We start from the raw sequence: 22,009 nt of genomic DNA on the forward strand, positions 1-22,009 counted from the left end.
TAGGGTAACAGTACCTTTTCAGGTACTTGGCAAGTATTACCTACCCACTTGTGTAAGTGAAGTGGCGTTCATGACAGAGTTCAGACGAGCAGCTGCAGCGGGCGGTTACTGCACCTCCATCCTCCTCAGCTCTACTGCCTCTTGCTTCATCCTTCCATCCTCTCCAGCCCACATTGTTATCTTTTGCCTTAACAAACGATCTCACTGTAGTTTGCACAACCACATGAGTCAAGCTTTTCCTTGATTTACGTAATAATTTTCTTGTCATTATCTAGCCCTTTCTTCCTAGCCCACTCCCCCAAAATAAAAGGGTAGCTCATGTTTGTCTTTTGATGTTTGCAGGCCATGGTATTTAAGTTAAGTTGTTTTTGCTGACCAAAACTAGCAACTCAGATATCATATGGGGTTGATTTGAAATAGAGCAGTTTATAAACTGGAAAGCAAATTCCTTCTGGGCAGGAAACATTGTTCTTCTGTGTAGCCCTAACCCAGTGTCTTGCATATTTAGCTTTTCATGAATCACTGAATATAAAGTGTACATTTTTTGGGGTTTGGTTTAGTCTACAAATACATGACAAGATCCTTTGTTCTTTGATTCGATTTAGCAAAAGCCTTAGAAAAGTGAATAAGATATTCATTGAATTTATGGAATCCTAACATTGGAAAATGTTCTAAACAATACAATGAAATTTTTATGTTTTCAAAGAACTTCCTCATTTTTTTTTTTTTAAAGAAATTCACGTTCTTTTATTTATTTATTTATTTATTTATTCATGACTGTTTTGAGTCTTCGTTTCTGTGCGAGGGCCCTCTATAGCTGCGGCAAGTGGGGACCACTCCTCACCGCGGTGCGCGGGCCTCTCACCATCGCGGCCTCTCTTGTTGCGGAGCACAGGCTCCAGACGCGCAGGCTCAGCAATTGTGGCTCACGGGCCCAGTCGCTTCGTGGCATGCAGGATCCTCCCAGACCAGGGCCCAAACCCGTGACCCCCCGCATCGGCAGGCAGACTCCCAACCACTGCGCCACCAGGGAAGCCCTTCCTCATTTTTTATCAGTGTTTATCTTCAGAGGTAGATAATGCAGTTATTAGTATTTCTAGTTTTACTAGTGAAGATACATCCAAAGGCGATTAAGTGACTTCCCTAAGACAGCACATCTATTTAATGGTTGAGTCAGGACCAAAGCATTAAACTTCCAAACCAGTGGTTTTCCTGTTACCCTGTATTCCCTCTACTTAGCCACAAATTCATCCCATGAAATTTGAGTGTCTCGCATCATGCTTTTGACAGAGATCAAGACTGTGCAAGTTAAAATTCATAAAATGGTTAAATTTTAAAGGTAACTTTTGGTTCTTCTACTTTACAAAGTATTAACACTTCTGTGCCCAAATACTTTAAAAGGTATATTACATCTTTTGTTTTTAAATGTTGATAATTATTTTGTTTTGTTCTGTTTTGTTTTTAATATTTATTTATTTATTTATTTGGTTGCGCCAGATCTTAGTTGCGTCAGGCAGGCTCCTTAGTTGCAGCTCAAGGGCTCCTTAGGTGTGGCTCACTGGCTCCTTAGTTGCGGCACACGGGTGGGCTCCTTAGTTCTGGAGTGCGAACTCTTAGTTGTGGCATGTGAACTCTTAGTTGTGGCATGCATGTGGGATCTAGTTCCCTTACCAGGGATTGAACCTGTGCCCCCTGCATTGGGAATGCGAAGTCTTAACCACTGCGCCACCAGGAAAGTCCTGGTATATTTCATCTCATACATTTTAAATATTTGTTTTTATTAGAAAAATTGCTTATAGTCTTATTTCTTTGACAATTACTGTTAGAAGTCTTAATTTGTTGCCTAACAGTAATAGAAAATACAGAAACATACAGAGAAGCATCATAAAAGGCAGACTTTCATAAGTCTTCTGACAGCAGGCAGTGGCAACAGTGAAGCAGGGCAAAGGAGGCTTGAATCAGGAATTGGATTTGGTAATTAGAAGGTTACTGTGACCTTGGGCAGGTCAGTGCTAATATAATAGTAGGAGCAGAGTCGAGGTTAGAAGGAAAGAATGAATGGAAGGTGAGGAAACAAGAAAGTTTCTCTCCTAGTGGAAGGAGGAAGACAGATGGTTTGAAGGAGATGTAGTTAAATAAGGACACTTTTTATGTTAGCCATGTTCCAGTGTATCTGTCACTTCAGGGGAAGAAGCCCAAGGAGAGGAAGGGGTAAAATGGAAAGTGTGAGAGGAGGATATTGTAAATCGATGGGCAGGATCAGAAGGAGGCAGGAGAAGATATGACCAAGCATCACTGTAGAGAAGCTCTTAGAAAGACAGCAGGGTACTTAGTCCTCTGAGACAGGAGAAAAGTAAAGGAAGGGTGAAATGGTCCAGGGGCCATCTGTGGGGCAGGGAGGAAAGCTCAAGAAATCTGGGGTTTGGATATATCGCAGTTTTAGATGAATTTAGTTTCACTATTGAAATCTCAGTGTGTTCTATATAGTCAGTTTGATTTTTTCTAATGGAGATTATCATTTCAAAAGGGAAGGGAAGATGTAATTTAAGACAAGATATGAAAATTATATGAAGATCTAAGTTTTAAGTTTTTGTATGGCTCAGTTTGGCGGGATGCTTTTTCCCTGGGCTTTTAATTTAATATTGGCCAGACCCTACTGATAGCTACATACTAAGAATTTGTGGAAGTTAAAATGTTCAAGATCAACCCATGGTTCTATTTTGTTACCATACCTGTATTTGAACACCTAAAGTCATTCTGAATGGAGCTGTGTTTTTCTCAGTAGTCAGTGACATCTTTGCACATACATGTGGTCTCTGATGCTGTGGTAATAACAGAGAACTCCCTCTAAAATCTGTACACACAGATGCTTTTCAGCTTACAGGTTGGGATATAAAATGTCGTGTTTCAGTCATTTGGAACCCCACATCTTCCAATAGAAATGATATTATAAATGGTTCTAGTGTCCTAGACCAGCCTATAAAAGACAATTAAATCTAAAGTGTGTCTGAATTACTAAAAATAATTACTGTTTATAACCATGTTTCTATCAGGAAGTGTGTTCAATTTCAGGTCTTAAGGTAAGAAGCGTTTCTCCCACTTCTGCTTTCTCGTACTCACCCCCTGGCTGTCTGGCAGTGACAAAAGAGGCAGACAGCTCCAGGCCACTTAGTGTGGTTCTGGTAAGGCCCGGGAATGGAGAGCTGGGATAGAGACTCTCTGAAAGTCGAGAAGGGCTGGTGTGGTGATGCATATGCCAGGGAAGGGTCTCCCTTCTGTCTCAGCTCTGAGATCTGGGCCCCTGCCACTGTAAACCTCCTGTCTCCTCTCCCCTTTCTCTTTCTCTGGACCCCTGGTTCTTAGCCAGACCTGATTTTGTCCTCCCGCCCCGACCCCAAATACCTGGGGAAATTTGGCAGTGTCCAGAGACATTTTGGCTGTCACAACTGGGGTGGTGCTACTCGTATCTAGTGGGTGTAGACCAAGGATGTCGCTAAACATTGAGAACCAAGAATTATCCAACTTGAAACGTCAATAATGCCAAGATTGAGAAACTCGGCGCTAGGCTACTGCTACTGGTTTGAGTTTTTTGCCTTCTTGCTTCACTGAGGAACAGAACTGTCGTTTGTTTCCAGTTTCTTTTCTGCCTTCTGTTCTTGAAACAAGCTTATAGCCTTTTGAGGTTTCTCTGAGGGCTCTACTATCATCACAAGATGGAAATAGATGGAGTAAAAATAACAAGAAAATTACAGTTTCAGGAAATCTTAATGAAAAGCTTCCATGTTATCCACTGTCCTTTAAATAGAACAAAATTCTCATCCCTCTTTCGGCTTCTGTCCTTCTTCCCCATTATGATTTCCTCTTTCTCTGGGCTTCCCTTCTGCCTACCGTACAGCTCACTCACAGAGGCTTTGGCAGGGGTCCTCGCTCCAGTCTTCCAAATGAGGAGTGGCAAGAGGGAAGAGAAATCCTTGGACTGTTTTGACGCGGAGCGAGGGGAAGTTTCCTTTGTTATTGCATAGATCCGGCCAGAACAATTTTCTGTTGCCCTGCTACTTTTAAGGAATTCACAGAGTGAGATTATACCACAGCGTTTCCCTAAGTACTGCTGCACGGCACGGGGGTCTCCTGTCTCTGCTGGTCTCTCCTCCTTTCCACCCGGCACGTAGTTACCATCCCTCTGGCTCCCTGGGCGTGTGACCTGAGCAGTTCCTTACTAGGGCCCGTGCCTGGTCACATGCTGTGCTGTCATCATGAAATAGTCTTAATAACTTTCGGAACAAGAGCCTCACATTTTCATTTTGTACTGGGCCTTGCAAACTGTGTAGCTCTCCTGCTTGCCAGAGTTCTCCCAGCCAACCTTGGGCCCTGGAGGGGCGCAGACTGGCTTGGATGAGAAAAGGAAGGGGAAGGGTTTTAAGATACTTAGAGTAGCAAGAAAGTGCCCCCGCTGAAAATCTGGGCGGGACTACCAGACTGGAATGCACGTCTCCGTCTTCCTTTGTAAATACGCACCTTTCAGAGCTAACTCTTTTTGCTGTGTTTATACTTGTTAATTTTAATAAGATGACCAATTACTTACTAGGTACTATTGTGTGATAAACAGTGTGCTAGACGCTGTGGGTAAAACTAAGTAGTATACTGATATTTGCTCTCTATGGGTTATCTTCAAGTGTTTATAAAACCTCTTCATGTAGTGTCCATAACAATTTGAGATTGTTTTTATTGTCCCATTCCATAGGGTAGGAAGCTGAAACAGGCTATGTTACTTGTCTAAGTTTATAAAGCTAGTGAATGACAAAGAATGGATTTGAACCTAGGTCGGTCTGACTCTGAAGGCCAGTCCCGTTCACTCAGCTACTCAGAAGTTCAATCTTCCTACTGTCCAGTTGACTCTCAAGTTGAGGTCATGAGCATACATTGGAGGTCAATTTCTTTTAATCAGTGAATTCTTTTAAAACACTACACAGTGCTTTTCAAATTAAATATAATGGTGGATGAAAATGTGTATTTGATCTAGATGCTTTTCCTTGTGTTCATGAGAAATAGATATTCGCATAAGTAACCAAAAATAGTACTCTTACAGAAAAAACTCAAAAGTCTTCCAATTCTATAAGCTTCGTAAATCACTCCGTCTCTCCTGTTTTATGAAACATCCATTGGAGCTAACACTCCATTGTTAGTGTGACTTATCTGAAAGAGTTTTCTTGGAGTACGGGTTTCTGTCTTTAATTTTTATCCACCAAATAAAAAATGTGGTGTTCAATGTCATCGATATTTGCAATTAATTCTAAGAAAGCTAATTTGTAGAGAATATATTTTATACCAATTCTTTGGTTTTTATCATGTGAGCTACCCCACATTATGGTTTGGTATCATCTTTTTTTTTTTAATATTTATTTATTTTGGGGACTTCCCTGGTGGCGCAGTGGTTAAGAATCCTTCCTCCAGTGCAGGGGACATGGGTTCGAGCCCTGGTCTGGGAAGATCCCACATGCCGTGGAGCAACTAAGCCCGTGCGCCACAACTACTGAGCCTGTGCTCTAGAGCCCGTGAGCCACAACTACTGAAGCCTGCATGCCACAACTACTGAGCCTGCGTGCCTAGAGCCCATGCTCCTCAACAAGAGAAGCCACTGCAATGAGAAGCCTGTGCACCACATTGAAGAGTAGCCCCCGCTCGCCGCAACTAGAGAAAGCTCGCGTGCAGCAACAAAGACCCAACGCAGCCAAAAATAAATAAATAAACAGATAGATAAATAAAAATTTAAAAAATATATATATATTTATTTATTTATTTGGATGCACTGGGTCTTAGTTGCGGCAGGCGGGCTCCTTAGTTGCAGCTCATCAGCTCCTTAGTTGTGGCATGCGAACTCCTAGTTGTGGCATGCATATGGGATCTAGTTCCCTGACCAGGGATCGAACCCGGGCCCCCTGCATTGGGAGCGCAGAGTCTTAGCCACTGCACCGCCAGGGATGTCCCTTGATATCATCTTGAAACCCTGTGCCAGCTTTAGCCAAAATACATTACACGGCCAGGCCTCTTAATCCTACATGAGGAGGAGGCAGGTGTCGGCACCAGTCACCTACAGTGGGCAGTTTACACAGCATTACCTAGTAGGTGAATGGATTAAGAGCAACTTGACAGTTTTCTTAGCAGTTACTGATCTTTCATCTGCCTTTGATTTCATGACTACAGGGGTCTCAGGCCTGTTACTATTAACACAGAGCCGTGCATGTAAATGCTCTTCCAGAGCTTTTACTGTTAAGATCAGGACTGTTTAATCACACTGACCTGAGTGTTAATTCCAGCCGCACCGCTGACTAGTTGTGCACCTTTGGTGAGTTACTGTAGGCGGGACCAATGATGTCTTCTTCAAAATGCTGTAGGAAAGACTAACCGAATTACTGTATGTAAAGCCCTGAGTACAGCGCCAGGCTGAAGGAAAGGGCCTGGTGGGTAAGTGGGAGTTGTCCTCCTCCTCCTCCTCCTCCTCTTATTCCACCAAGAGAATATGCCTGGGCATAAACAGAACTTCGGGCAAGCCCTTTTTCTGTTTACACCTAAATAATTTGCTATACTCTTAAATATACTTTGACACACGTCCTCCTGCAGTGAAAAATAGAAAGGCAAATATCTTCCTCCTGTTCTCTGTGAGGAGAGGATAGCATGATGTGTTTTTTATCTTCTGGTAGAATCAGGAATAACTCGGGGGGTCTCGGTGATCAGTGTACACAGCCCTCTGTGTGTACTGCCGTTCTCTCAGCACAGACCAGACCAGCCTTTTTCAAACTGAGATCCCCGGCCTGCATCAGAATCACCTAAGACACTGGTTAAAAAAATAAAATAAAAGCCAGCTCTCTAACCCCAGACCTACTGAACAGAATCTCTGGGGCTGAGGTCTTAGAACATGCATATAAAATAAGCCGCCCTGGTTATTCTTGTGTATAAAAAACATTTAGAAATACTGGCCCATACTCTCCATCTCACTCCCCTGCCTTTGCTTAAGCTATTTCCTTGGCTTGGAGTAGTCTTTCCTCTTCGATAGAATTCTTATACATTTTTCGAATGCTACCTCTTCCTAAAAGCCCTTCCAGATTCTCCCAAATTGAAGTTAATTTTGTATCTTCATTATTGCAATTATTACAGTCTACCTCATAGAGTTTTGCTAGTTTTTCACCAAACAGTAAGCAGCTAGAGGGCAGTGATTGCCTGATTGCCAGTTATCCTAATAACTATCCCTGGTGCCCAGCAAAATGCTTTGTGTATAATGGGCACTAAAAGAGTATCTGTAATTTGGATTGATTCTCTACTGCCTTTTTCCAATAAAACCTTCTGTTCTGACTTCCTCCGAAGAGCACAAATCCCTTCAGAGTACGTATTATTAAGCTCAGGGTGACGGAGGACAGTCCTCATAAACGTGATCAGCCTTAGTTCCCAGCACATCAGAATTGGGATGTGTGTTTGTGTTTGATACGAGGAATTGTTTGACATCCCCGTTTCTTCCTCGTCCTCATCTTTGGATACCATTTGTAAGGCACGTTGAAAGAGTCTGCCAAAGTCCCAGTTAAATCTGCAGCCATTGAAAAAAGAAAATGATACGGTTGTATTCTGGGTTGGTTTTACTTTCAGGAAACAGATTTGATCATATGAAGCAGCTTTTATAACACATCATCATGCTTGTCCTCTGGGACTCTATAAGATAGATAAAGCACTTGCAGCTGTGCTTCCACTGATGTCATAGAGGTATTTCCTACATTCATGTGAGGAGCAAAGGTGTAGAGATGAGCTCCACTTTCCAGTAAGATGGTTTCTCCAAAGCTGCACTGTCCCTGTCAGTGATATTTTAGGCACTTTTTTTGGTTTTGGACGACTTTTAATCCCATCCTGTGCTTCTCTATCAACTGGCTTGTTGGATAGGGCATTGCCCAGATCGTTGGCAATATAAAGTGATGCACACATGGGACCTATCCAGTTCTCTTATATACTGGAGGGTGACAAAGAAAACATGATATTAGAGGACGGTCTGATTAGTGGGGATTAGAAAGGGATGTAGTAACTGAGAGTGATAGCACGTTAGGGAGTTTCTCCAGATGTTAGATCCTTAAAAGTATTACATTGATTATTTGACCTCACACAAGGCAGCAAGGTTAAGCCATGAAAACTATTGGATTTGGCAGGTGAAATCAGATTTTCATTGGGTAGGTTAGGATTTATGAAAGCAATAGTGTTCATGAAAGTATGGTGGACAAGACAGCTATCCTAGTGGGGGACTCCTTACAAATTTAGGGAGATTCATGTTTTGATATTTCTATCTTTAGATTTCTAATGGAAATGCAATAAAAAGAACTCCAGATGACCACAGTTAATCACCTAGTAAACACATGGAATACATAAATGAGTAGAGTAGATCAGAAATTTTAATTTCAGGCAGAGGAAGACCTCTCCCTTTCCCTGCACCCCTCCAAAGCATTCAGGGCTATAAAGTGACCAGAGATACCGAGAAAAAGTCACTGAACTTGGTGAGAGGAGCTGACTTAAGTTTTACAGTAAATTTAATGGAAATTCATGGCAAAGGGGGTGGGGTAATAAAGTTGAACTGGGTCTGGGAGAATGGAGATAGTGCATGTTGATCATTCCTTGAGCAATTGGCTTGGGAAAAAAAATGGTAATTGTATCAGCGGGATAAAGTTTATGTTTATAAAAAAAAAACAGAGAGTACAATTCCAGCACCCCAAGGAATTCCCTTGCGCTAACCCCTTGCAGTGAGATCTTCCCTCCACCCCTAATCCCTGGCAACCATCCCTATAGTTTTTTCTTTTCTAGGATGTCATATAAATTCAATCATACAATATGTAAAAGACGGGACTCCTTCACTTAGCATAATGCCTGCTCAGTGTAAATTTTTTTTAAAAAATAATTAATTAATTTATTTATTTTTGGCTGTGTTGGGTCTTCGTTTCTGTGCGAGGGCTTTCTCTAGTTGCGGCGAGCGGGGGCCACTCTTCATCGCGGTGCGCGGGCCTCTCACTGTCGCGGCCTCTCTTGTTGCGGAGCACAGGCTCCAGACGCGCAGGCTCAGTAGTTGTAGCTCACGGGCCTAGTCGCTCTGCGGCATGTGGGATCTTCCCAGACCAGGGGTCGAACCCATGTCCCCTGCATTAGCAGGCAGATTCTCAACCACTGCGCCACCAGGGAAGCCCCCAGTGTAAATTTTAAACATATTTTAAAGTACAAAGAATCCCCCCTCTCCAAAACAAAACAAGTAGGACCCGGAGAAGATGGGTGTAGAGAAAGTGAGTTAGGGACGTATTGAAGTGTAAACAGACACCTAGCTCGTGAAGATGGCTCCAGTCCTCATGGAACCTAGGCAAGTTTGTTCGCTTTGAACGCATGGTGGACAGAATGGAGAGGATGGCAGTGGTACCCTTGACCAGTTAAATATTTTCTTTTCTCAAACTAGCCTCCTTTCCTGCTCTGAACTTTCCCACTACCTCCCTACTTCTTGGGGTGGGGGGGTGGGGTAGGGGCAGGGAGAAATACACACATACACACTTATACATTCATAAATACATGTATCTCCATTTTCATGGCATAAGCATTTCATTTATAAAGAGCTCATCAACCTTTCAATTTCAACTTCACATTTAGTTGAGGGCTATCAGATGACACGTAGTGGTACCAGGGTTTGTAATCTAGAGCTGTACACTTGTTTCTCAATCCAAGATTTATTTTGCAAAATTTTTCTTTCTACATTTTTGTTTTCCTTCAAATTAATAGGAATTTAAACATTAAAAATTATAGAGGGTAAACAATTTAACTTTTGCTATCTAGAATTGGAATTTTTAGATGTAATTTGTTGGTAATCATCTCTGTACAAGGTTTTCAAACTTGGTTTTTGGCAGTGTTATTTTTACAGATTATATATATATATATATAATTTTATTATAAAAGCACTTACTAATCTCATATTCACTGACTCCCTCTGTATGCTTTTTCATTAGGAATTAACTGCACTTTCGTTTTTCTTGTTTTTTTTTCCTGTAGTTTTGATATTCAAAGCATAGATGATTGTTATTTCCCCAAAGAGGAAAAGCAGGCAGACTTTCTTGGGACATTTATCACATTCATTAATTATTACCTTCACCTAACTATTTTTCTCATGACGGTTGATATATTCATGTCCTCATATGTGTTGACCACATATTCTGCTGCTGATGTAATTTGTGTGGAGATACAAGGAGCTGTTAACCATATACCAGAGATCTTCAAAGGACAGTGAAGCAGGTTACTCTTGGTGCTAGCATTGTGGTTATTATATAATCTAACATATTATTGTTCTGCCATAAATAGAAGTATTTTACTGTATCTTTTCATTTGTCTGGAAGGCGATTATTTGATACTTTTCATATATCCTGAAGTTAGAATATAAGCCTGAAAAGCCCTCAGAGTGGTCAAAATTTGTTAAAAGTAAATGTAATGAACCTTATTCCTACTCTGTGACAGGTGTTTACATATACTGCTTTATTTAATCTCCACAGTAATCTTTTGTGATAGTCATTGCTGCCACATTTTACAGACGAGGAAATTGAAACTTCGGAGGTTATAGAACTTGTCCAGGGTCATACATCTATAGCTGGGCTCTCAACTTGGTTTTGTGTGTCGCTCAAGTTCCTGATTCTGAGTCCATTTACTCCCACATTCAGTCATTCACACAAATATTTTTTCAGTATTTACCACGTGACAGGCCCTGGGTATCCAGGGTTAAAGACAGGTATATCGAATCCTGAGGAATTCCTTTATCTGTTTTTTGGGCTGTAGTAAATATGAAACAGACTAGAAAAGAGATGAGACTTAAGGACAAAGACACTGTCTATCTCATCTACTGTTGCATCCACAGGACAAGCACAGCACATAGTAGGAGCTCAATAAATACATGTCAAATGGATGAATGATATGAGTGAGAAGTAATAGCCAACTAGGAGAGAAAACTAAGTATAGGAAGGGTATAAAATCAAACAGAACTGTCCTGGACCATTTAGTGTTTGAATAAGCAATTGCGTACCTCACTAGCCCCAGAGGGTGTGAAGAGACTTCAGTGTGCTCACTGGTACCAGAAGGATGACCTGGGGCCCCCGAGTGGCTAAGGCGACCCAGGCTCTGTGCAACAGGAAGAGAGTCACTCATGAACATCACATCCTGTTTAAAAAGCAAGGAAGTATGTAAGACATTTTAGGAAAGTTTCCATTAAAAAATGTCCCTTTTCCCCTTAAAGTATGCTAAAGGGCTAAACTTCAGTGTCTTGGAAAAATCACATAGGTGGAGGAGTTATTTCCCAAACAATATTGGATTAAGAGGTATTACATAATATAGTTTTTCTCTTTCCTGATAAATTATAACATTAAATTTTCATGACAAATGAATCTTTAAAAAATTCAAGTTATACTCTTTGGAAGATACCTTATAAAGGACTATATATAGTACATAGCACATAACAATCTATTGTATGTAACAAGTGAATAGTTTGCATAGAATAACAAAACAAAAGTTTTTGAGGAATATAACTTGAAAGAATTATGATGTGTTGAAGTTATGTTTGGAATATCATTTAGCTTTTTGTAAGGAAAAAGTGGGGAAATTAGGAAACTACTGAAATGATTTCAATTTCATTATTCAACAGCATCGATGCGCTACTTTCTTGTCCCAAGAATGTATCTATTAACAGTGATGTTTTGCCTTACAGCTTTTCTGGGAGAAGAGGCTACAAGGACTTAGTGCATCAGATGTAACTGAACAAATTATAAAAACCATGGAACTACCTAAAGGTCTTCAAGGTATTATCCAAGTTCAGTTGAGCAGTACCTACTATGTGCTAGGCACTGTGTTAGGTGCAGTGGAGTCAGACATGATTGAGACAAGTCTTTGCTTTGGGGACTGTACACCTTGCTGGATGAGGTACCTCTTGGGTTTTAGTAAACCCAGAGGAAATGTACCTGAAAAGCTTGTATGTTGCAGGGATGCGTCGGGGCAGCGTCTTACTTAAGATGTTTTTCTGCGTGTACATTTTGGCTTTAGGTTAGTTGGGTACATCATGTAAATTAACCCATGTGCTGCTTTTAGAACCAAATGCAGCTGAATGACAGAATGTCCCAAGCTTCCTGCTCAAAGCAGCATCTGGCCCCAGCACATGCTCTTATCAAAAGAGCAGCCAACAGCTCTCCTTCTGTCTCTCCCTCCACAAACTGCTGCTGCAAGTAGCAGTGGGAGCAGATGCCCGTTGGTCCAGGGAGAGGAGTGAGTGGGAGCTGGGGTGGAGACCTCAGCTGCTGGTGTGCTTGTCATATCATATGTTAAGTCCAACTTGTAGAGAAGCATTATTTTTCAAGTATTAGAACTTTGGCTTCTAAAACTTGATACATTGTGGATTGCTCAGAAATCCTCATAATTCATGGTTAGAATATTGTCTCATCCCTCTATGCTCTTGGAAATTATTGCTTTAACTGGTTTAACAAGTTTAGGACTTTAAGCAATGCACTTAAATAATAGCCACGGTTCCAGTCTCCTACGTGTAGTCAAGGTGTGCAATTATTAATTCTGTTAATTTGGATATTTCGTTAGGTATTTGAAAAAGCTGTTAAAGGTGCAGGTACAGCATACTTGCATTGGCTTTTCCTTTGAAATCCCTACACAAAAAAGATAAGTTTTGAGATATGGCTAGAAATGAATGTTAAACAGCTACAGGGGAAACTATTCCAGGATCCTAGGGACACATTAATAGGGATACTGGAGTGTAATATGACCTTAGAAGGGACTTAGATCATTAACATAATTGAACTTGCTTGTGGAAATGTAGCCAACTTTTAAAAAGTTTAATACTTTGGAAAATGTATTTTTAAGTTATGTTAAAGTTTTATTATAATACTCAGGTGTTTTGTTACTGTTTCTTTAATGTTAGTTCTTTGGTGTATAATAACTGAATAGATATGCTATTATCCTTTGCTGCTTTGGCTTGTGTCAGTTTTAAATAGCTGATCCCAAATGAATATAAAGATATCAGTTGTTTTAGGTTACACAAGGTTTGCTCAGCACATCTAGAAATTTCCTTTAACTCATATATGTTTCTAATTGCAGGAGTTGGTCCAGGTAGTAATGATGAGACCCTTTTATCTGCTGTTGCCAGTGCTTTGCACACAAGCTCTGCACCGATCACAGGGCAAGTCTCCGCTGCTGTGGAAAAGAACCCCGCTGTTTGGCTTAACACATCTCAACCCCTCTGCAAGGCTTTCATTGTCACAGATGAAGACATTAGGTAAGGCAGCTTAACATGACTTCAAAAGCTTGTCTTTTACACTTGTTACATTTTATACTGCCTGTTAGGTTCCGTGGCATATCTAGTAAGTGATGAATCAATCAGAAAGTTATACTTTTTTTTTTTTTTTACAGAGCTTTTGTGAAACTAATGAAAGGTGATAGAGAACGTTTAAAACAAATACATGCTTGAAAAAGGTAGCAGTGCTGTGTATAAGCATATCATCACGATGATGTCCAAAGGACAGATCAGTTGTACTCTCTCCACATCATTTTTGCAGTGTCTTATGAAATCTGGGGTTCTGCCTTTCTGCTCTAAGAACCCCTTCATTCAGTTATGCCTTCTGTGATCGCTGACTGCATTGGTTTGTCTGCAGTAGCAGATCATTGCCGTGCTACTTTAAGTTCGGTTGTGTTTTCAAAATTCAGTTTACTTATCTTGATTATATTTACCTCACTTAAGCTCAATTTAGAGATTTATTTATCTCTACTTCAACTTGTTTCAAGTAAAGATTTAAGGTGGCTCCAAAGAGACACACACACACACACACACACACACACACACACACACATGCACAGACACACACAGAGAGATACACACACACACACACACCACAGTGAAGCCAGATAAGAAGCAAATGAGAAGAAAGACAAAGCAAAGCGTAAAGCAATGAAACAGAGCCAGGAATGAGGAGCGGACACAACTGCATCTGTTAACATCTTTCACTCTTTCTAAGGCTGGGCCACAAATTAGGTTTTTAGCAGCAGATTTTGAAAGGAAGACATATAGCTCAGATTGATAATGCCCAAGGAGTATAAGCAAACCATTGCTCAGGAGAAACAAAACTATTCCAGATATTTAAGACCACAAAGAAATTCTTATATGGGATTTATGAACTTCAGTATTATTACTCTAGAATGATTGTGTAGTATACTGTATTTTCTTTAAATATAGGGCAGTGTGTACAGTTCACTATTTCTGTCCTCTGAATGTAAACCAGAAAGCTGTACTGGAGTATTATTCCTAAACCAAACCAGCAGAAGGTACTTTTGAATTAAAAAACATGTATTATATTTGTATTTTTTTTTCTAAATCCATGAAAGTTGGCATGAGAATGTTTTTAAATGCCTGAGTCTAGCTAGGTTTATAATTGGAAAGCCGTTCCTGGGTTTTAAAGTAGTTCCTTTTGCAAAGATGTAGAATGGTGCAAAGTTGCATTCAGATGCCTTTATTACATAGAATTTACGATCAGTGTTATTTTTTTAAGAAAAACAAAATGTAAAATCAAGGAAAGGAATCAACTTGCTCTTTGGACAATTCTTACCTTTGAGGAAGGAAATTACTCAGGAGACAAGTTCCTATCTGTCTTGGAATGAGTACCCAGTTAATCAGCAGGGATTCCGCTAGGTCATTATGGGGGTTGACTGAGGTTCTCTGAGTGATGTCATGGGAATGCTGACGGCTTCAACACCAGATCTTTTGACAGTGGAGGAAGCTGTCTCAAAGCCAGACCTGGATGCTTTCCTTTTAGGGTAAACTTGTCTAACAAATTGTCCATTTGATTTCATTGTCATAACAAATTATTAAGCAAACATGTCTTGTTGAATTAGTACAGGTTCAAAACACATGACTGCAAATGGAATTGTTACCCTTTCTCCAATTGGATAGCCAGTAATCTGTTTGTATTAAACCTTCAACTAAGAATCTCAACATTAAGCATATATATTTTCATCAGTCTTGATGCTATTTTCACCCACGGGTGTATTTGTTTTCTAATACTGAGTAACAAGTTCTCACAAACCTCACAGCTTAAAACAATACCTGTTTATAGCTCTCAGTTCAGTAGGTTGGAAGTCTGGGACAGGCATGACTGGATTCCCTTCCCGGGGTCTTACAAAGCTGAAATCAAAGTGTCAGTGGAACCGCAGGCCTTCTGGAGCTTGGGCTCCTCCTAAGTTTGTTGCAGAATTCATTTCTTTGCAGTTGTAAGAATGAAGCGCCCGTTCTCTTGCTGGCTGTGGGGTGAGGCGGTTCGCAGCGGTTAAAGGCTGCCAGCATTTCCTTGCCCCATGGCTCCCTTCACATCCCCTCTCCTGCTTCTTTCTGGAAGGGCCCAGCCCCTTTTAAGGCCTCTTCTTATTAGATCAGGCCCTCTGTGATAATCCCTTTTGATTAACTCAAGGTCAGTTATTAGTAACCTAATCAGAGAATGATAGCTCAATCATATTCATAAGTTCTGCCTGCCCTTAGGGGAGAGAATTATACTAGCAATGTAAGCAGGTGGGGACATCTTGGGGACTGTGTTAGAATTCTGCCTACCACATCCAGCAGATGCTTTAATTTCAGTTTTCATAAATGTGGGAAGCAGTGCTCAAGACAAAAGAGAAGCAGTGGCCAATGTCAAGAGTTTCAGATATACTTCTCTAGCCAGAAGCACCATTCCTTCCATTTTCTTTGTCTTCCTGATGGGGTGACTTTAGGGCAATTGTGTAGACTCTCATACTCTGTTACTAGGCATGAGAGACTGCCATGAGACTGATACGACGTTTATCATAAAGCTGGAGTCACTGAGCCAGAGGCAAGGCTAACTGTAGAAGAAATAAACATTGTGTTCTTCGTGACTCTGCTCCACTGCATGAAAATCGGTTGAACTTCAGTTTCTGTTAATATGATCGAGGCTGCAGAGCCCGATTAATTCAGTGACAGATCCCCTCTTTTTGAAATTCATTTAAAAGGTAGAAGTCCAAACTTTTTATCTCTTTGTGCTGTTTTTAGAGTTTAGTAAAGATGACGTCTAAAGTTACTGTGTTTACACAGTATATGTTAATTTTACTACCTTGGACATAGTCTCATGAGATAGAGAGACGTGGGGACTAGACTACAGTAAACACGACTTTACAGCTGGTTGAGTGCCCAAGGGGTGAATACTCAGGGCATCTTAGTGGCGTCTTCTGGAACATTGCTCCTCTACCCTTCTGCTTTCCCAGGTTTGGGGCATTGTTACAATTTGTCTTCCTCAACTACTGATGGAGAAAATCACTTCTTCTTTCAGTAGAGCCATCAGTATTCCTTGTTGCATCTCTTATTTGTCCCAGGGCTGCTCCGTCTCCCATTCTGTATCCATCCTAACCACCTTTCCTTTGGTCTCAGGAGGTGACTCGTCCTGTTTTCTAATCAAGGGGCTCATCCTTCCACCTGGGCCTTTGCCTCTCTCCCTTTCTTGCTTTTTTCGAAGTCTTTTACTTAGCCAGTCTTGTCCCTTCCCTTGTGTCTTCAACCATTGCCTCTCCACTGGGTTCTGGATGCGAATTTCTATTTACCATCTTCATTTGCTAGAACTGTTTTAGGAATCCCTCTCTTGCCCTGTCAAGGAGCTAGTCTCTGTTTTTTCCTGCTTTTTTAAGATGAATTGTATACCAATAGCCTCTCTTCCTGTGCTTTAATATTCACCTAATGGTTCTGAACTTTTTTATGACTCGGTGTTACTAACTCTCACTTTTGAGGTTCCTTTAGAGTCCCCAAGACACAGGGAAACTTGTGGTGTATTCTTAACCTACTCAGCTCATCTCGGTTCAAGAGTCTTTTCATTCCCTGTCCTTGGTGTACAGGATCATGTGCTCTTGGTTCCTTCATGATGGCCTGCTCCCAGCAGGCCGGGGAACCCAGGGAGAACTCCAACTACCTTTCCCCTGACACAGCCAGAGAATGCCAACGAAATCCCAGCTCATCATGCCTCCACCTCCTCCATCTTTCTCAGTGCTTCACTGAGCAAATCTCTTTTCCTTCTTTATTTTCTGTATTCCTTCCCTGCTTTTAAGTTATTTCTAATTATCCTTTATAGGAATAACCCTGAATCTTCACATATTTGAAGTTTGTGAAGTTGTAGAAAAGGTCACTGAAATAAATCTACTCCTGCCGGAATTCTCTGTGAGATGAGGGCTATCTGCCTGTCTGAATGTCCCTCTTTTGGACAAAGTTCATCCCCCATGTGACTTGGTTTTTTGAGGGTAGAAGCAACTTTTGCAAAGTCTAAGGAGAAGGAAATGTATGTTTCTCCGGAATTTTCATGACTTTGAAGTAAAGATAAACCATTTCGGTAGCTTCATTGTTCCAATACTTGCTAAATTATTAGTATCTTTTTACTCTGTTTTTAAAAAGGAAACAGGAAGAGCGAGTACAACAAGTACGTAAGAAATTGGAAGAAGCACTGATGGCAGACATCTTGTCACGAGCTGCTGATACGGAGGAGATGGGCATTGAAATGGACAGTGGAGATGAAGCCTAAGATTAGCATCAGGTAAAGCAACACCAGAGAGACGTGGAACTTAAGGTCTTTTATTTCCTTGCTTTTGCCCTTGTAGCCTGATTCAGCAGTGCCTACAAAGCCTTCTCCTCTGCGTATCTTGTGCATGTGCTGTTGTTTGGCCCCTTCTATATTTAAGGGCCATATAAGTGTGCATCCTTTTGTTCTCATTATGTGAAGATGTTCACACCCCTGCAGCCACTTGCAAGGGATCTGGTCTCCAAGGTGTCACTAGAGAAAAGCAGAAGAAGGAGGAAAGGACTCTGCCGGGGAGGGAGGAGCGGCTGGGGGAGATGAAGGCGCCGTCGCCTCTACCACAGTAGCTCTCTGGGGTCTCTTGTCCCCTCTGTAAAATTATGGTCACAAAGTAGGCAAAAATCCCTCCTTTTTTCCCTCCGTTTCTGTTCTCTCTAGCACAGACTTGATGCAGGGAGAATGAGAAGGACATTTTAAAGTATGATAAATAATTTACTTTAAAAAATACAAATTATGATCCTGTCCTGAACTCACGTAGGAGTCTCCCAGTCTCTGTTCCATCGGGTACATATTCTCTGTAGAGGATTACACTCCAATCCCCAAGGGTTTATGTGGCACCTTGCTTCCCAGCTTCTATCCTGCTTCATTTTGGGGGCCATGTCTTTCTGCCACCCCCAAGCCAATTATTTATTTGCGTCCTTTGAAGGCAGAACTGAGCGGTGGGTGGTGGTGTTAGGAGGGAAAGAGAAAGGGATGGACCGAGAAGGAGAGCGAGCGGAGGGTGTGGGAGTTCTAACCCCATGCTGGTCTTGGAGCCCTGTCTCTGCCCCTCACACCTCGTCCTGAGAGTCAGTCTTGCATTCAGTGCTGGGTCCTGGGGACGTCCCCGCGCCCACAGAACTTACCGTACAGTTGTATGAAACAAATGCTCACATAACTGTATGATCACCAGCTGTGATCAGTGCGATAAAGGAAAAATGAAGGTGCTGGGAGAGCTGCCGGCAGGGGAGCTAATGCCATGTGAGGGCCAACAAGACTCTGGGGACATGGCATTTACGGTGAGCCTGAAAGGCAGGTAGGAGTGAGCAGGAGAAGTCAGGGTGAAACGTGTTCTCATCAAAAGAAATAGCAGGGACAACTCGGTTCCTTTCAGGACCAAGGGAAAGATCACTATGGTTGGAATGTAGGAAGTCTGGGTAGGGTTAGAAAGTGTGGAGATGAATCAGATCATGGTGAGCCTTGTGGATTCTTGTTAAGGATTTTGAGCTTTATCATTAAAACCACTGGGAATCGACTGAAGGCTTCGTAAAGTGATTAGATGTGCTTATTTACAAGATCCCCACGGCTGCTGCATGAAAAAGGATGTCCTTTCTAAGGAAAGCTTAGAAGCAGGGAGACCAGTTAGGAGGCTGCCGTAGTCCCGCAAGAGGTGATGGTGGCTTCACGAGGGTCTCGGCAGCGGATGTGGAGAAAAAGAGGAAAAGGCCGAATTGAGATGTATTTGGAGGTAGAACCGACTTGACCGGGTGACGGACTGTTAGGGAGGGTGAGGGAGTGGGATGGGTGACTCCAGGTGTTTTACTGGGGCCACTGGGTGGATGGGAGGGGTCCTGTTTGGTAGAGGGTCCTACTGAGGGTGTTGCATGCAGGGGGGATGAATTCATTGTTAACACAATCTTTCCTTCCCATCCGTGCTTTGTCTCAATTCAGGGAGTGGCCCATGCCACAGTGACACAGATCAGGTGATAATCACAGTGTCTTCCATTTACATAGTCAGTGACCGCAGCAACGTTCGGTCACACAGTTTCCTGACCACGCAGAACCTTTTAAATCGAGTTCAGGGCTATTTTAAGTGGTTGTGTTTTGTTTTCCATGTCGAGGACAGGAAGGTGCCGTGTTGACCCTGAATCTTGTTTTCCACTCCGATCAGGATGTGTTTTATGGACTTTGATGAGCGTACTTAATGTGTGTGAAGTCTCTCAGAGGCAAGTCTGCAGCGTGCTTCTTTTCTCCAGAGACTTCAGTGCAGTGTGGGAATCTGGACCATTGCGCCTGCACCACATCAGAACTGACTCTGGGAAAGCCCTCTTCTTCTCCAGAGCTTTTTGTTGTTTTTCAGACTTTTTTCCTGAAAACAATTTAGAATAATCAAGGGTCATGTAGTTGAGGTTTTACGAGACCCTCACTTACTTTGCAGATTACTTTGCAGGTTGACGTCAGGTCAGCACCCTAATTTATGTAAGCGAGCCTGTGGTTAATGCACGAACAAACTAAAGTTGAGGGATTAAAGTACTCTTTATGTACTTAAAGAGTAGCCATCACTTTGTCATGTGCTAGGGAGAGATCTGCATTACGTGTATCATACTCTAAACTTGAGAATGGTATTATTAGACCAGGCCATTAGACTTGTAGGTTATGGAAGATTTAGATGTACTTCTTAATTATCAAAATTAAATTTACCTAAATCACTAATTTAGCCCCACGTACACCTAAAGTGTTTAATAAACCAGAGCACTGCCACATGACTTAGTTAGGTGTTCATAATAACCTGTGGAATAGGTAGGACTTAGCTTGAGTAAAGGTGGGACATGGCCAAGTTCACATGGCTGCTAAGAGATGGAACCCGTAACATGCGGTTCTGTTTAGGTCTGTTCACCGCATTATGACATGGATGCTCTTTCTGATGGTCCTTATTAGCAAAATGGACCTTAATTTGTATGTGTATATATATATATATATTTGGCAGGCGCAGAGTTTAGGAAGCTGTCAGCGGAGGTGTAACTCCAAGTTTCGTGCAGTCACAAGAAGAGATTTCAGCTCTTCTTCCTTAGTCACACGGCCCCTGGGGCTCAGTTGTGGTTTCAGCCCACCTCTGCATGTGTTCCTCCCGCCAGAATCTGCTCCAGAGATTGCTGGAACACAGGAGCCCATCAGGGAGGACAGAGCTGAGGCTGTTATTGATCAGGGCGAGCAGGCGTGCGTGTGTGTGTGTGCACGTGTATGTGTGTGCACGTGTGTGTGTGTGAGTGTGTGTGTACATGCACACCATCAATAGCAGGTTGAGGTTTGCTGTGTTACTTAAGATTTTACACTCAAGAGGAGTGCCCAGGAGTGACTGCAAGAAGAAGATAACTATAAAAACGAAGGTGTTAAAACATTTAGCTATAAATGAGCTAGAGTATCAAATACATAAATAGTTGAATTGCCAATTGCACAGTACCATTTCACCCAAGTTAAGCAGTAATAAAACTTCAGTACATTTCTGTCATCTGTAAATTCTGGGAAGTAAAATAAATTATTGTGAAATAAAATAAATCATTGTTAGAAATTTTCCTAAATTTTCTCAAGGTATGTTTGGATTTGGCTACGTCTATTATGTTTTCTTCGTTTGTATGCCCTGTGATTTCTCTTTTTATGCTGATTTAATTAATGATAGAAAATATTTTCATAAGCATACAAAGGGGTACATATGATTTATTTGAAAATGAAGTGAGCATTAAGGGTTATTTTCAAAATAAAACACTTGAAACAATGAAGGGAAATGTTGAGCACTTTTTATGTACAAAGTGCTGTAACTAAATGCTATCAAGGCTCTAAAGATCCTATTCTAAGTGAAATTTGACCTCTAACTGCTTTTCCAGGTTTTGCTGACCTCACCTGAGAAATCACTGAATTACTTAAGTTTGTTTGTTTTTTCTTACAGGTAACTTTCGACAGACTTTCCCCAAGAGAAAATTCCTAGAATTGAACAAAAACGTTTCCACTGGGTTTTGCCTGTAAGAAAAAAATGCACCCGAGCACATAGAGCTTTTTAATAGCACTAACCAATGCCTTTTTAGATGTATTTTTGATGTATATATCTATTATTCAAAAATGATGTTTATTTTGAGTCCCAGGACTTAAAATTAGCCTTTTGTAATATCTATCAAGCAGGACCCTGAAGATGAAGCTGAGCTTTTCATGCCAGGTGCAATCTACTGGAAATGTAGCACTTAACGTGAAATATTCGTCTCCCCCGCAATTTTAATATGAACGGATCAGGAGTACCAAATAAATTTCCCAATGAAAGCTTATTGTGACTTCACTGTATATAAACAGATTTTTATACTTTATTGAAAGAGGACACCTGTACATTCTTCCATCATCACTGTAAAGACAAATAAATGATTCTATTCACAGACTGATTGGAATTCTTTCTGTTAAGGAGCACACAATACATAGCCCCTCCTTAGGATTCCTGGTTCACATTCAACTGTGATCCCTGGGCCTTAGGTTTGGAATGGAGGTAGTAGCAAATAGTTCATACATTTGCAGTATGCCTCTGGATATCATGAGAATTGCGCTGCTTTCACCAGAATTGTAAGTTGTCGTGTAGCATGGGTAATTTTTTTCCCCTTGCCTGTAACGAGTACTTTTGT

General features: G+C 41.4%; 1 protein-coding gene across 1 annotated transcript in view; it reads left to right on the forward strand.

Annotated features, from left to right (window-relative positions):
- The window catches only part of MBD2 (methyl-CpG binding domain protein 2), a 70,027-nt gene extending 48,258 nt beyond the window's left edge, over positions 1-21,769 (forward strand). The window contains exons 4-7 of the mRNA XM_028168991.2: positions 11,747-11,837; positions 13,135-13,312; positions 17,471-17,609; positions 21,295-21,769. Coding sequence (XP_028024792.2) covers positions 11,747-11,837; positions 13,135-13,312; positions 17,471-17,597 — 396 coding nt within the window. The 3' untranslated portion in view covers positions 17,598-17,609; positions 21,295-21,769. The remainder of the gene's footprint in view (positions 1-11,746; positions 11,838-13,134; positions 13,313-17,470; positions 17,610-21,294) is intronic.
- The last annotated feature ends 240 nt before the right edge of the window (positions 21,770-22,009 follow it).

The sequence above is a fragment of the Balaenoptera acutorostrata genome, chromosome 13 (assembly GCF_949987535.1).
Source record: "Balaenoptera acutorostrata chromosome 13, mBalAcu1.1, whole genome shotgun sequence".
Taxonomy (NCBI): domain Eukaryota; kingdom Metazoa; phylum Chordata; class Mammalia; order Artiodactyla; family Balaenopteridae; genus Balaenoptera; species Balaenoptera acutorostrata.